The sequence below is a fragment of the Myotis myotis genome, unplaced genomic scaffold (genome assembly GCF_014108235.1).
Source record: "Myotis myotis isolate mMyoMyo1 unplaced genomic scaffold, mMyoMyo1.p scaffold_m19_p_6, whole genome shotgun sequence".
Lineage (NCBI taxonomy): Eukaryota > Metazoa > Chordata > Mammalia > Chiroptera > Vespertilionidae > Myotis > Myotis myotis.
Window position 1 is genome coordinate 34,054,220 of NW_023416368.1, and position 15,331 is coordinate 34,069,550.

The window sequence follows — 15,331 nt, forward strand, 5'->3', positions numbered from 1 at the left end:
TGGGAGGCTGAGTGCCGCAGAGAGACCTGGTGATGTAGGCGCCGGTTCCGCAGGGCTAGCAAGTAGTGCAGTAGGGAAGTGAGGCAGCAGGAGGTATGAGGGTGAGTCCTGAGGGGCTGGGGACCCGGAGCAGCCTAGAGTACTGTCATCGGAAGGAAAGGGGCTGGGGCAGCGGCCTTCTCCGGGTAAGTACCGAATGCATTTCTTTTTCCTCCTAGGAATAGTGAAGAGAGTTATCTGTAAATAGAGGGTGAATTCATGGTCACACACCACAACCAAAAAATGCTGTCCTTGCACAGGCCTAGCTGACCTCTCATCCCCTCTCCCCAGTACTTGGATGTGCTTATCCTTCAGACCTGAATTAGCACTGCAACTCTGCTGGGCCTGGCCCAGACCTGGGACAGGTGCAGTTTGCCAGCACCACCACATGGTGGCACAGGGACCTTTTGTAGTTGGACCTGTGGACTGCTTTGTTTTCCAGGAGAGCCTTTGAGCCTCTGAATGTTTGTGGGGCTCAGATCAGCATTAAGGCAAGGGGCTGCAATGCTTGTGGCTTCTTGGACTGAGCAATCTCAGAGCTCAAAGCTAGGTTAGGAGTGGAGAAGGGGAAATAGAAATGAACAGTGATTCTTTGAGTCTTCTACATTCTTACTATCTTGAGTTCTCTGGGCCACAATTTGTCTCTGATTGTGGAATGGGTAAAAGTAGGACCTTCCCTGAGGGACAGGGTTGCCTCCCATCATGTTTATATACACACGCACACACATATTATCCAAGATCTCTCTTTACCCTTTGATAAAGAAGCATGAGGGCACTCTGAGGGGCTGCTCAAATATTCCTTAGTGAACTACCTGCCTAGAGTAGCCTCAGCCTTGGCCATATCAGGCCTGGCATGAACCTAAAACTAGGCAACTTTTAGCCACTTGATAGGCACACCTTTTCATCCCTATACACAGGGATATTTTCTGTTATGAGATGAAACCTTTGTATGGTCCTTTGGCTAGGACAACCCTCCTCTTCTCTCCCTTCCTCTCTAGCCCTCTGGTCTCAGTAGGTACAAAATGGTGAGTCACTTGGCATCCAGGTTACTCATGATATTCTCTATTATAGTTACCTTATTTTTCTTAGATTTACGGGCTCAGACGGATCTCAACTTGAAGTGATGGAGCTGGTTGGCCATTATGACTTTCAGGCCTGAGAGTAGGGGCAGAGGCCACCTGAATGGTGTGAGGTTTGGCTACTGAGGACCAGTTGGGCCTAGTTAGCACCAAACCATCATTACCCGAGGATCCTAGGCACCAGAACTACATTCTTGAGTCTGCCTTTCCTTCCCTTCTAGAACATTCTGTCTCTTCCCTTCCTTCCACTTAGATCCAAAAGATCTTCCCTACAAGATGTGTTCAGTATTCACTCCCATTCTTACAAGGCATGGGCTCTTTAATCTGCAGGTATCCTATGGGGCTGGGGAGCCACAGGAAGGTTTATATAAGCCCAGCAGAATATGTGCAGAGTCAAGGAAGCAGCTTGAAGCAAAGGGAAGATGGTGGTGGGGACAAACCCACCTGCACGGACCACACCAATCCGTCTGCTGGTTGAGGCCAAAGCGAGCACGGCATTTCTTAGGCGAGCCAGGGTCTGCTCACAGCCATGCCAGAAGGGCAGAGCAGGGCAGAGGGCGAGCAGGCAGGCAGCAGGGCAGAGCAGGGCCCAGAAAGAAGAGGTAACATCAGTGTTAGCTAGTCACAGATACCCCACAGCCCCCACAGGCAGAGGGCCTCTCCATGGCACAGCCAGCCCCAGTGGGAGCCCTAGCGCCCAGAGTCAAGATATTTGGAAAGGCGGGCACGGCACCCAATTGGGCAGAAGAGGCAGTGGGAAGAATGGTGGGGAAGAGAAGGGACCATATCAGGCTAGCTCCTTTCTATGGCTTGAGGGGCCACTTGCAGTATGGGAGCTGTGGCAGAAGAATCCAGGAATGCCTATGGGGATCCAGATCCAGCCTCTTCTTCCTTAGGGCTGCCTCCACCCCAAAACTCCCTGCCATTTTATTTTTCATTTTTGTGAATGCTCTGTCTGCCTGACCCATATCTCCACACACTTTTCTATGTGAAAGTAAAGCCCGTTTTGTAACTTCAGAAAAATGGCTGAGGTCTGCTCTGCCCTGGTTGTAGCATGTGGGGACAGCACTGTTGAGAAAGTCATTCATAAATGTGGATCAGAGTTGGGGCAGGAATCTATTCACAGGAAGGAGACTTGCAACAGAGTGTGGGCGCCCTGGGTCCTCTATATAGAGCACTTAGAACCTGCAGTGAAAAACAGGGCTTGGGAGTTGGGTACAATGTGATAGAGAAATTGCTGGGCGCCAGCCAGCAGGCTGGGTGATCACTGGGCCTAGGTATGGGGCCTGGCTCAGTCTCCAGACAATCTGCTATCCACCTCAGAACTAACCAGGATGCAGTGTTTGTGTTTAACATGGATCAGACTGTCAGTTCCTCACTAACTTTCCCTGACAGGCAAAGCTGTGAATAGGGTAGGGTTAGCCAAGGTAGTGGGAGTGTGTTGGCTTCTACTGGTCACCCCTAGGACTTAGTATAGTTGTTCCTAAAGTAGGGATTTGACTTGTGAGATGCCAGGCCTTGTATACAGAGTCGAGGGCCCAGGCATTGAAGGTTCATGGCCAAGTACTCTGCCCCTCCCTCTGGGCTAGAGCAGTGCTGTTTGTCACATAGGGACCTGGAGAGGAGCCTCCACTACTACTGAGGGAAGGCCTCACCTGTGTTGGATTCTTGGTGCTTTTCTCTGGATCGCCTCTTCTTCTTCCCCTGCAGGGAGTAAAGGGAGGGATCCTCAGATGTGGGAGGAGGACACTAATCCCAGTGAGCAAATGGCTGGGATACCTGCAGCCTGCTGCCTAGCCGGGCTGTGGCTAGGATTCCAGGCACAGGTTCTTGATTGCAGTTCTTGCTAGGTAATATGGGGCAATTAGGGATTCCTCCTCCCTTTCTCACACTTGTCTCCATTTTGAATGGAAGAGTAACTTCCAGGCCCTTTTCTCCCCTTCTGCTCATGAGCCCCAATCAAATACTGGGAAACAGCCCTGCATGGGAATAGATCCTGGGTAGAAAACAGGACACGGGTCTGCCTTCAGGGGTGGCTCCCCTTGCTTGATCCTCTCCTGAGCTAGCCACGGGAGGCCATGGACCCTCCACCAGTCTACCACCTTCCTCATCTGTGCCTTCAGGACAATAGTCCTTTCTTGCTGAGGCTGTGGCCCAGGGCATGGAATCTTGAAGGTTCCCCTACCCATCCCTGTGTGTTGTTGGCCACTCACGTAATTGTCCCGCGCTGACCAGCCTGGGTAAAGCTGCATGTGCAGCTGCCTCTCCTTGCGGGCCAGCTCGTAATACTTGGCCTGCTCTTCCCGTGACAGTGCGTGCCACTGCAAAGGGGAAGGAGGGGCAGATGGGATGTGTAAGGCAATCATCAGGCTTGTACCACCCCTGCCAGCCCACCTTGCCTGTGGCCTCACCCTGCGGCCCAGGATCTGATTGATGGCAGCACTCTCCTTGAGTGTGCATTCTGCAATAACCTTGGCTCTCATCTCCTTCATGTACAGCATGAAGGCATTGAGTGGCTTCTTGATGGTTGGTTTCTTGGCCTCCTTCTCTGCTTTGGATTCTGCCTGCGTCTTCCTGAGGAGCACATGTCCAGATCACTTGGGAGTCCCCACGTGCACACCTAATGCTACCACCCTGTAGTGTGTCCAGTGCATGTGTAAGTGCATGGATACTAGGGGGCTTTTAGTGAAATTCTGGTGTGTGTGTGTGTGTGTGTTTTCTTAGCTGCTCCAAAATGGGTGACCAGAGTTAAGTATTGTTCCTTATAGGAATATTGCAGCTAAGTAAGAAAAGTATGTGTAAGGACTTCTCAGCCCCTCCCATCTTGGCTCAGACTAAAGCCTTGTTTCTCACTCTACCCAATCCCTCCTGCTTCAGAGCCTCAAAAAACAGTGGCCCGTGGCAATAGCTACAAAATAGTTTGACCAAAGGCTTCCTCTGGCAGCAAGACTTGGGCTTGGTGGAAGAAATGTGTATCCTGGCTGATAAATAGATGGGAACCTGAAGTCTGCTCCCCTGTCCCCACCCCCATGCTCCTCCCCATTCTGTGCCTTTTCACTCACAGGCTTCGATCATAGGGCTGCAGTTCCTGCTTCCCTGAGGGGGGCACAATGGCCGGGTGGGGAATGGCTGCTGGGTGACCAGGTACGCTGGAACCTAGCATCAGGGATGGGTGGGTGAACCTAGAGGCAGGAGAAAGTTAACACTGAGTCAGGTGTGTGCAGGACAGACCCTGGCAAACACAGGCCCTGCACATTAAACGACAGGTGAACAGATACCCCACCCTCATTGGCTTGCATACAAGTACACTGATACATACAAATACCTGCTCCCAACACATCACAAAGACATCATTGCAAAGATCTATATATTCATCGTTTAGGTGGTTACTAAATTAAGCCCTCCATAGCTTTTGAATCTCTCCCCTTGTCACCACCTGCCCTCACCAGCTCAGCCTCATGAGCCTGTGACTACCCTGTGTGCTTCCTCATTCTCCTGACTCTTCTAGGACTCTCTCCACACAACAGCCAGAGTGACCTTTTAAAAACACCTGCGTGCTCCTGACCTTGCTGAAGTTCTCCCTTTGCCTACAGCCCTGCTGACATTTCTAGCCCCACCTTTTCCCCCATTTCCCATCACTTCCCACCTCCAGCCATCCCCTACTCAGGAGATGTTAACCCTTTTTATGAAGCTCTCTGTGACCCATCAAATCTGGCTGAGGTCTCCTTGGGGCTTCCCCATCACCCACAGGGTTGAGCTCCATAGGGCTGAAAATGTCTGAATTCCTTGTTCCATACTTAGCATACATCTGTCACTAAAGGAGTGAGCTAAGTAAAGGGGCTTACATATACACATGCCTCCCACTTTACTTTCTTGCTGTTGTATGGCTACCACTCTGCCTCTTGCTGCTTACACTGGTGTAGGGTCTCTGAGCAGGCCAGATGTTGAAGACACATGTGAAATGCTGCCTCAGCTTGGGTGGAGCTCAGGGAATGCCCAGGAGAATTCTGACTAGCCCTTCCCTCAGCAGGGATGCAGAACAGAGATGAATGCATACAGACCTGCACACGGACTGACTTGCACATGCACAGAGGCAGGAGCTCAAGCACACATGTGCATGTACTGTCCCTGGCTGCTTTGTGGTGCTGTGCTGCACAGTTTGGCCTGGGTTTAGAACTCTTGCAGTCCCATTGGCTTCATTCTCAGACACAGGGCAGCAAGGTGCTGCAGAATGACAGACAGACGGATGAACAGACAACTAGCACAGGGCAAGCAGTGGCCTGAACATGGCCTTGTGTGGGCATTGAAGCCTGGGCAACAGAAAGCAGGAGCCTGGCTGCAGGGTAGGGGACTCACCTGGGATAGGGGGCGCCAGGGGCTGCAGTGGGGGCAGGGAAGTGCTGTCTATATCCGCAGGAAGGGGACAGGGGATAGAGAGGAGGGCTGGGCCTGTGGTTGGGAGAGACAGCTGTTAGCAGTCTGGCTACTGGCTCTATATGGGGAAGGACTTCCCTCCATGCTCAGGCCTGACCCATAGATGAGAGAAATTGGCTTCTGCTTGGACCACTCCAATGTGTGCTTTAAGCATCTGCCACCAGAGGGCAACCTGTGCTGCACCTATTTTCCTCTACAGCAGTGGTTCTCAACCTTCCTAATGCTGTGACCCTTTAATACAGTTCCTCATGTTGTGGTGACCCCCAATTTCATTGTTACAAGTTGAACATAATTAAAGCATAGTGATTAATCACAAAAACAATATGTAATTATATATGTGTTTTCTGATGGTCTTAGGCGACCCCTGTGAAAGGGTCGTTTGACCCCCAAAGGGGTCGCGACCCACAGGTTGAGAACCGCTGCTCTACAGGCTAGTACTGGTGCTTAAGGGGTAGAAATGACAGCATTCTTTGGGGAGCCAGCTCAGCAGGCCCCCAGGTCCCCCCCAGCCTAGCCTCCTGAAATGAAATGTCCCTGTCAGTACAGGGTTGATATCTGTAGGGCCTTTGCACTTACTGTCGACACTGTCAGGATTGTTCTCTTGCTCACTTTGCCTGCTTCAGCTCCTGGTCATCCTAAATGAAAGCCCTTGACATCCCAAACTAGATGAGGTGCCTCTCTGGGTTCCTACAGTCCCGTCAAAGCACTGCTAACAGTGCCTTGTAATTGGCTGGCCACTTGTCTGGGTTGTGTACTAGTTAAGAGTGAATTCTGTGAGGACGGGGACCTGAGGATCAGCAAGCTTCAGCAGTGCTTTTCTGGTGCCCAGATCCTTGCCTGGGAAGTTCAAACCTGGGGGTACTCATGGAGGTAGTCATGGTTTGTATTCAAAGTGGAATTCTGTCCAAGGAGAATCTAGAAATAGAGGAATCAGTTTAACTTGGATGAAGGGCAAGTAGAAAGGGACAGATGGGCCTCTAGATCGGGCCTCGGGACCTACCCTGCCTTCCTGGGAAGCCAAGCTTTCCTGATGTTAAGTGACTGCCCCAGGCCAGAGAGGCTAAAGACCTGCCCAAGTCACACTGTGGTTGCTGAGCAAAGGGCCAATTAGCCTGCCAGACCCAACTCAAGCCAAAGACAGGCCTTTTGGTCCACAGTTGGGCCTACTGACTTGGGGTCTAAGCTGGCTTTTCCTGGCCCAGCCTAAATAGGCTCTCCAAGCAGACTGGCCCAGGGCTTAGGCTCAAGCAGGCACAATTGAGGCAAGGAGGGACCCTGGCCCTCAAGCAACTCAGCCAAGGAAGGGTCCAGCCAGCAGTAGGCATTGAGGTGAGTGGGAAGTATCCTCCTGCCCACCAGGTAGCTGAGAAGCAACAGCCTCGCTTATGGCCATTCATGCTGTTATCTCCCTGTTCAGGCCTACCTTTTCTTCCTCACATAGATGGCCCTGAACAGTCCAAGGTTCTCTCATTCAAGTCTCAGACAGTGAAGCACAGAGTTCAAGGGCGACAGGGCTGGGACCGTAGCCTAGTCTCCAGTCTTGCCAAAGGGAATATGTTAGGCTACCTGAGGAATGATAGAGCTGCTGGCCAGCTCTGGTATGTATATAGAACTGGCAGCAGGGTGCTCGGCACAGGATGGAAAAAAGAAGGGCAGGTAAGAGTCTAAATCAGGAGGTGTCCCTTTCCCATTGGGCCCACACTCACCAGCTCACAGTGTGGGGGAGCTGTCCCATGCTGCCTGAGGTCAGAGAGTAGAAGCCAGAGAGGTCAGAGGTCTGCAGAGGCCTGTGAACTGCAGTGGAGAGGGCCGGGTAAGTGAGCTAGCCTGACTTGGAGGTCACTTTAGCTAGTTACTGCATTCTAGAGCTTCCTGTGGGGGGCTTCTAAGATCCCACCTTCCATGTTAGGGTACCATACATATGGCTTTATTCAGGACTACCCCAGTGTGATAACAGTGCTGCATTTACAAGCTGGCTGGTCAGTGGCAGAATTGGAGTCATTCAGGAATGGGAGGCCAGGCCTTGCCACTGATAGTCTGCAACTGGGGCCTCTACTGCCCCCCCCCCCCCCCCGAGTCTGGGGGAACCTGGCCTGTGGAGCCAGGGTTTCGAGCACCCCCTTTGAGTCAGCAGGTTTCCCACAGTCGACAGTGGCTGATTTCAGAATGACTTTGCCTGAGGCTGAGGTGAATCAGCCATCACAACCACCACTTTCCATTTTCTCACTGGGGGAGGGAACGGCTACAAGTGTTATAGTTAATCAGCTTTACACAAATGCCTGCTCTCATACTGGCATTGGGAGGTCACTCAGGATTTAGGTTTCTACCTCAACTTGAAGCCTTCAAATTCTGACCTGGCACCACCTCCCCCAGCCCTCTGGTACCGCCAAGGTCCCCTGATCCACTTTTCTGGCATCTAGGAGGGCCCCAATTTTGCACAGCACTAGGTTCTCTAGTTGTAAAAAGGATCCAGCCACCTGTCTCATTGGGCCCCTCCTATCCCGGATTTGTACCTTGCTTCTGGTTGATGTCGGCCGGTGCAGGTGTGGGGTGTGGACTGCTGAAATGTTCATAGAGAGGAGAGAGTTGGGGGACGCCATGGGCAGGCTGACTGGCCTTGTTGTGCTGAAAAAATGAGGAGGATGGGTGATTGTGGGGAGACCTGAGGCAGGAAGGCACAGGGCTTGGGGCTATAGCTGTGTGTGTGGGGGGGGGGGGGGGGCAGCCCAATTGTCAAAGGAAAATGGGGGTGGTCAAAACCACAGTCTTCATAGGAGGGGGTACCACTCAAACCAGGCTGTGTCCAGTGATCCAGCCCTCCTGCCCACCTCCCCCTCCCCAGGCTTTGCCCAAGCTATCCCACCTCGTAGAGAGTGTGCACTCAATTCCAGGAGGCACATCTTCCCTGTCCACGAAATTCTTGCTGCCTCCCAGTTTCAGAGATCCTCCGGTTTCTGAGGCCCTATGACTTGCTCACAGCCTCTAGGCCCATACATCAGGATATGGTCTGAGGAGCTGACCTACCCTAGCAGCTTTCTTTCCTCCTCCAGCCCCCAGACTAGGGGTCCTGACTTTGACCTTCTGTGCCACCTCAGGCTTAATAGGATCTGTTGACACAGGCAAGAGCCCCCACTCAGCCCTCTAACTCAGGGGAGGGGCTAAGTGGGGCCAGGCTTCCCCCAGGGCCAACCCACCCAACCTCACACTTCCTGTTTGCTCACACCACAGGACTCTTACTTTTCATACTAGTCACATGGATCTGTCATGAGATGACTCAGTCAGGCTGAGATGGGGGCTCCCCATGCGACCCAGGCATAGGGAGTTGTTGCTCAGGGCCAAGGCCCAGCTCTGCATATCCTGAGCACACATCTGTATGGGCCAAGGCTCTGGAGACATCATCTACAACTGAGGCCAAACTTCCACTCAGGAAAGTCCATCTGTGGGGATGCTGGGAGCACTGATGAGTGACTTCTGATCCATGGCACAGAAGGAATGGGACATCTCTGGGCCAAGACAATAATGAGAGGTTGTGGCCCTGTGGGTGAAATCTCCCACTAGTGGAATTTAGCCAGACTCCTTAATCCTTAACATCTCGGCACAGGTCTCTTAGCACTGGCTGTTGGGGTCCAGGGTGAGGCTACAGGGAAGATGGGGTATGAACTGCATAGAGTCGAAGTGTGAGGTTACCAGGGCACAGGCTCCCATACCTCCCAGCAACAGTCCTGGCCTCCTTCTTTCCTACATTCCTGCCCCCATGGAAGCTTGAGGCTGGGCTATAAACTGCATCCTTCCCCTCAGGGCTTAGGGAAGGTACTGTCACTGCCACCTATCAGTGTCCTGCTCATCTGCCCACCAGGAGCAACCTTATATCCCAGAGCTAATTAGCCTTCCTTTTGTCCTCAGGCAGACGGGTAGATGTCCCAATAGCAGTGGCTCCTCCTTTGCAACTGGCGTATATATGGCACCATAGCACCTTCCTGAGTTTGATGCCTTACCTCTGACTGGAGCCTTCCTGGCCTCCTTGGGCAGGGCAGGTGAGCCTCCCTCTGTCACTCCCAGGGAGCGCTCTCTGCTGTGAACTTGAGGAAGAGTGGGCCAACCATGTTCAGATCCTTTTTCTAACATGTGTGGCCTTCAAGAACTTATTACAATATCTGACCATACATTTCCTTGTAAAATGGAGATGATCAGAGGGTTGTTGTGAGGATAAAACCAGACAATACCCAAGAGCTCAATTACTTAGGTGTCAGGCAATGAGGAAGGGACATGTAGGAAGCCCCTTTTTCATCCTACAAAGCCTTCACAGGTGCAGAGGAAATGCTACTCATAGTGCTTCCCTAGCCCTCTGGTGCTGGTCCCCACACAGGCCAGACACTTAGGCCTGATATGCCAAGTGGGGGTGGAGAGTTGAGGGGAGGCGAGTGTTGCCTGGAGATGGCAGACATGCCTGGCAGCCCACTGGCAGCATCACCTGGAGAGGGTAATGATAGCACCATTCAGTCCCCAGGCCTTGGGTGCTGTGACTTTCCTGTTGCTGTTGTGAGGCCAGGTTTCCTGGGGGAGTCTTGTGCCAATCTCAGGCTTTTATTTCCAGTACTGAGCTCAGACACAACTGTGACAGTTTGGGAGTATGTGTGGGAATGGAAGGTGGGATGTAGGATCATCGGGTCTGCAGGTGGCTGGAAAGAGGAGTGGGCTGGGACAGCTGTGGGGTATGTGGATGCATGTGAAATCCTTCATATAGTGAGTACCAGTCACAGGCCAGGCACTATGCCAAACACTTTGCAAGCCCAGTCTCATTCCTATCAGGGTACCCACTGGCTCTCATTTCTCACATCTGTAAATCCTCCCCCAGCTACTACCTCATGTTTCAATCCCCCTTTTTTTGAAAACCTCAACAGATCTGTCCACATTCACTTGTCCAGTTCTCAGCTCTCATCCTCTCTTCAACCTAGCTAGTCTCTTGCCCTATCCACTTCGCCAGATAACTATTGCCAAGATCTCCATGACTTCCATGTTGCTGATCTTAGTGGTCACTTCTCAGTCTTCATGTTATCTTCATGTCATCTCAGCAGCACTGGGCACACTGATTTCTTCCTCCTCCCTCGAAACAGTTTCTTCATTAGTCTTCCACAATGGAATTCCACACTTACCTGATTTTTCTCCAACTTCACAGGCTATTCCTCAGCTTTGGTTCCATCTCATTCTCTTCTTGACCTGACCCAAAATTGGCCTTCAGCTCACTCCCAGGGTGCTCTCATCCATGGCTTTAAGCATCTTCATCTGATGACTCCACATTTATATCTCCAGTACTAACTTCTCCTAGGAACTCCCCTCTCCAAATGCTTACTCATAAATTCTACTCAGAGGTCTAAAATGCTACCCAGACTCAATATGTCCAAAGCAAAACCTTTGACTTTCTGCCCCAAATGCTCCTTTCCATCTTCCTCAATTAATGGCTACTCCATTCTTCCAGATGATCAGACCAAATACCTTGGAGTCATCCTTGACTCTTCGTTTTCTCTCACACCCATATCCAGTTTGTCAGCAAATCCTAATGGCTCTACTTTCAAAATATACCTAGAAAACAACCATTTCCTCCTGATCCCCCACCAAGTCCATGCTACAGCCACTTCTCACCTGGATGACTGCAGTAGCCTCCTGCCCCCTCAGCCAGGCCTCCATCTGGCAGCCACATAAATCAGATCACATCCTCCTTTGCCTCAAGCCTCTAATTGCCTTACCTGGGCCTACAAAGCTCTACACGATTAGGCCCCCTCTCCATCTCTAACCCTATTACCTTGCCCTCTCTTCCTCACACTCTATGCCAAGGACTTCCCATAGGTACTTCGGCCTCCAACCTCCTTCTCTAGTTACTCCAGAGATAATTTTTTGTTGTTGTTTTAAATATATTTTATTTTTTTAAAATATATATTTTATTGATTTTCCACAGAGAGGAAGGGAGAGGGACCGAGAGCTAGAAACATCGATGAGAGAGAAACATCGATCAACCGTCTTCTGCACACCCCCAATTGGGGATGTGCCCGCAACCAAGGTACATGCCCTTGACTGGAATCGAACCTGGGACCCCCTAGTCCGCAGGCCGACGCTCTATCCACTGAGCCAAACCGGTCAGGGTTATTGATTTTTTACAGAGAGGAAGGGAGAGGGATAGAGAGTTAGAAACATCGATGAGAAAGAAACATCGATCAGCTGCCTCCTGCACACCTCCCACTGGGGATGTGCCCCCAACCAAGGTACATGCCCTTGACCGGAATCGAACCTGGGACCTTCAGTCTGCAGGCCGACGCTCTATCCACTGAGCCAAACTGGTTAGGGCTCCAGTGATAATTTTTAAGTGTACCATGATGTGAAGTGAGTGAGTTGGCAAGCTCATCTCAAAGCTCACTGACCTTTTACTGATCTTTTCACTATGGGATCCTGGGCCAGTCTGCCCCTTGTAAAAGAAGGATGAGAATATCAGCCCTGCCTACCTCACTGGGCACAGATGCAAAAACCCAGCTTTATAAAATTTTTAGGAGCTGGAGCCGAGGGCTTATGAAGGTAGGAAGCTTCCTGGAAACCTCTGGGGCCTTTTGATCCTGATAGGTTCCTTGGGTAATGGTAGCCAGACAGCATCAGCCCTGACTAGGCTTCATGAAAGTCAGGAGACTGAGCCTCAGGGTCTACTCCCTCAAGAACCTGGGACTCTGGTGGCAGGCATTCCACCATTCACTGCCTGAGAGCACAAATGCCTGGTGCCCTGGCCCAAAGGGTGGGATGGACACCCTCTACACCACAGGGGACTTCTGAGTCTAAGATCTTGCTTCCGAGAAGACCCTGATATCCAGCCCTGGCTCTGGCGCTTTGGCACTCAGGGCTGTAAGCCTGGCTTCTGGGTAAGCAGCTCTGACCCTGGGAAGTCTTAGGAGCAGAGCCTAAGACTTCCAAGGTGCCAGCTCTAGGAAGAGAGTTTCAGAGTCCCTCTCTGCCTGGTTGGTGCAAGGTTGGGGCGGAGGGGTGTTGGCTCCACAGCAAGCTTCTGGGCAAACCACCCTCCCTAAGGAGGGCTAGAGCTGACCCTCCTTGGCCAGGCTGGTTAAGCCCTAGGTTGCAGCACAGCTCAGGCTAGGCCTAGGAAACCACAGAATTCAGCTCAGCCTGCAGCCTCTGGCCTAGTATGTATGTGTGTGACAGGAGCAGTCGGGTGGGGCGTGGGGCGTTGCCTGGTGGACAAAGGGTTCATCCTGTCTACCAGCCTTCCCTGGGAACTAGGGAAAAGCCTCATTAAACAGGAGCCTGCAGCCAAAGCACAGGAGAAGTGCCAGGTGGGCAGGGGTAGGGCAGAGCCTGCCAGCAGCTGGAGGCCCTGAGGTGGCCAGGGCTCCAGGGTAGGGCATTAAGGGCCTAGCCAGTCCTTCCCACGTTCATGCAGGCTGCCCTTCGGCTTCACTCTCCAGCCCCCTCCATGCCTAGTGGTGGTAGCCAGGGGGAGCTGTCTGGCACAGGGCCCAGTGTCTCATACCCTTTTCAGCCAGTGGAACGTCCCGCTCCACAGCCTCAGCACAAGGTTGTCCCAGGGCCAGGCTGCCCAGACAACAGGGTGGGGTTGCCTGAGGCTTGGTGTTGTGTATGGAAGCCCAGTGATGGGAGCTCCTCTCCTCTCCTTTACCTGGTGTTGACTGTGCCCAGCCTCCAAGGGAAGGAGGCCTGGGTCAATTGTCCCCACCAGGCCCTGAGCATCGTGATGGTGCAACCTCATCTTTCTTACCTCTGAGGGCAGTGTGTTGAGCACAGAACTGGACACTCATTAAGTGCTCACAGCAGGGTAGACTGTATAAATGAATGAAAGACTCAATAGCAGTCCATAGTCCTTGATCAAAACACTTCAGGACCCCTACTCTTGTTCTTTGCCTTTGCCTGCAGTGCCCCCTTCCCCAAGAACCCCTCCCTCCAGACTCCAAGATGGATCCAGCACTCAGACCCTGGGGCTGGGAGGCTATGTCTGCTACAGTCTCAGCAGAGGTGGTCCTTCCTGCTGCTGCATTGCTCTTACTGCTCTTCCCATGCCGAACTCAAAATCATGTCCCAGAGGTGGTCCTCATCCTTCTGGGATATTTTCATTAGCTCATGGCTGGAAATTCCTTACTGCAGTGCCCCAGCATGCCCTCCTCTTCTTGAGCAGGCTGGAGCCAGGAAGGGGCCCAAGGGCAGGGCTGGGCAGGCACAGGTGGAAATGAGGGACTCCTGAGGTAGATCTCCTCTGCTCTGAAGTTGAGCTTGGGCCTGGCTGGCTTCCCCTCCTCCCTTCCTAACCCCCCTTAACTTCCTGCAGGCTCAGGTGAAAAATAAACACAGTCGGCATTTTCCCTGCAGACCGCAGCGGTCTGCTCACAGGCTGTGCGCACCCTGAGAGCCCTTGCCACCGCTAGCAGAGAAACTCCCTCGCCTCTGACGGTTGACTCTGAAAACCCCCAAACGCTTAAGCCCCACAACACTTTCCCAGTGAAGAAAGTTGCTGCTTCCTCTGCCCTCAAGACAGAGGTTGAGGAGCATGTGGGGCTGACCAGGTCCTCCCAAGAAGGCCTCCCTGTGGCAGAGGCTGTGTCAGGAAAAACACCCACCCCTTACCACCCCCCACCCCCCTACCCACACACACACCAGAATTCTTAGTTGGTTGCTATTGGCAGACACAATCAATCAAGATATATTTACTAAGCTCCTACTATGTGCCATGCAAAAGAATGTTCCAGGCTGAGAGAACATCTGTTAATGACAGGTGAGTGTTTACCATGTGCTAGGCATAGCTCTGAGGACCTTACAGAGTTCAACTCATACTCCTAAAACAAACCTATATCGGTATAATTACTATTCCCATTTGATAGATGAGGAAAGTTGGGCACAGAGAGGTTATATAGCTTGCTCAAGGTCACACAGCTAGTAAGTGGCAGAGCTGGGATTCTACCCACTCTACTGCAAAGGTTCTATGGCTATCATGGACAGAACAAGGGGGAATAGAGGAGGAAGTCCCAGTCCTAAAGCCAATGCCCCTCTTCTCCAGCCTGGTTGGTCAGAGTTACCAGAGCCAGTGATTCCCTGATCCTAAAAATGTTCCAGCAGGTTCCTGTTATTGGGGTCTGGCCACACCCCCGCCTGCCTGCAGGTGATCAGTGGACATGGCCCCCAGAGTCCTAGCCCACATCACTATGGCACAGCGACATCCCAGCCATGCCCCGCTGCTCAGGCCTACGCTTCTACCAGGTGCCCAGCTCTTCCTCTTAGCACCTTTACCTATCCCTTTCTCCCTCCTCTCACAACTTCCTGTACTTCCTTCTGCACTTTGCCAGGCTGGCTCCCCATGCTGACCTCAGGCTAAGGGTCACTTCCTTGAAAAGGACCGTGACTTGGGTGGGGTTCCAAAAGCCCAGCATGCAGAGATGCCCACTTGGTCAGAGGTCAGCCTGGGGAGCCTGGAAGACAGAATTGGCTGGTAAATCATATTTTCCTGTCAGGTTCTGAGCACAGTCGCTAAGACTTGTTGAATGAAGGCCTCTTGAATCCCCGGTGCCCCTGAGAATCTTTGCATGCCTCACTGACTCATCTGCCAGGAGCTGACTTCAGTCTCTCAGCTCCTGGCTCGTGGGGGTTCCCAATGCCTGCTGTGGAGCTAGGGAGAGGTCCTTGGGGACAAGCCCTGAGAAGGAGTGTCAGATCCACACCTTGAGCCTCTGTTCCTTAATGGCAGGGCCTGACCAGACAGAAAGGTGGGCTATTGATAG

The 15,331-nt window shown here is 52.2% G+C and overlaps 1 protein-coding gene across 2 annotated transcripts in view; it reads right to left on the reverse strand.

Moving 5' to 3' along the window:
- TCF7 (transcription factor 7) overlaps positions 1-15,331 on the reverse strand; it is a 32,182-nt gene continuing 16,851 nt past the window's right edge. The window contains exons 4-11 of one of the 2 annotated variants that reach the window (XM_036311878.1): positions 8,066-8,177; positions 7,259-7,346; positions 5,475-5,567; positions 4,181-4,300; positions 3,530-3,692; positions 3,332-3,439; positions 2,774-2,822; positions 93-237 (exon numbers count right to left, since the gene is read on the reverse strand). In XM_036311878.1, coding sequence (XP_036167771.1) covers positions 215-237; positions 2,774-2,822; positions 3,332-3,439; positions 3,530-3,692; positions 4,181-4,300; positions 5,475-5,567; positions 7,259-7,346; positions 8,066-8,177 — 756 coding nt within the window. In that variant the 3' untranslated portion in view covers positions 93-214. Of the gene's footprint in view, positions 238-2,773; positions 2,823-3,331; positions 3,440-3,529; positions 3,693-4,180; positions 4,301-5,474; positions 5,568-7,258; positions 7,347-8,065; positions 8,178-15,331 lie in introns of both variants that reach the window. The other variant, XM_036311879.1, reaches the window with a different exon arrangement.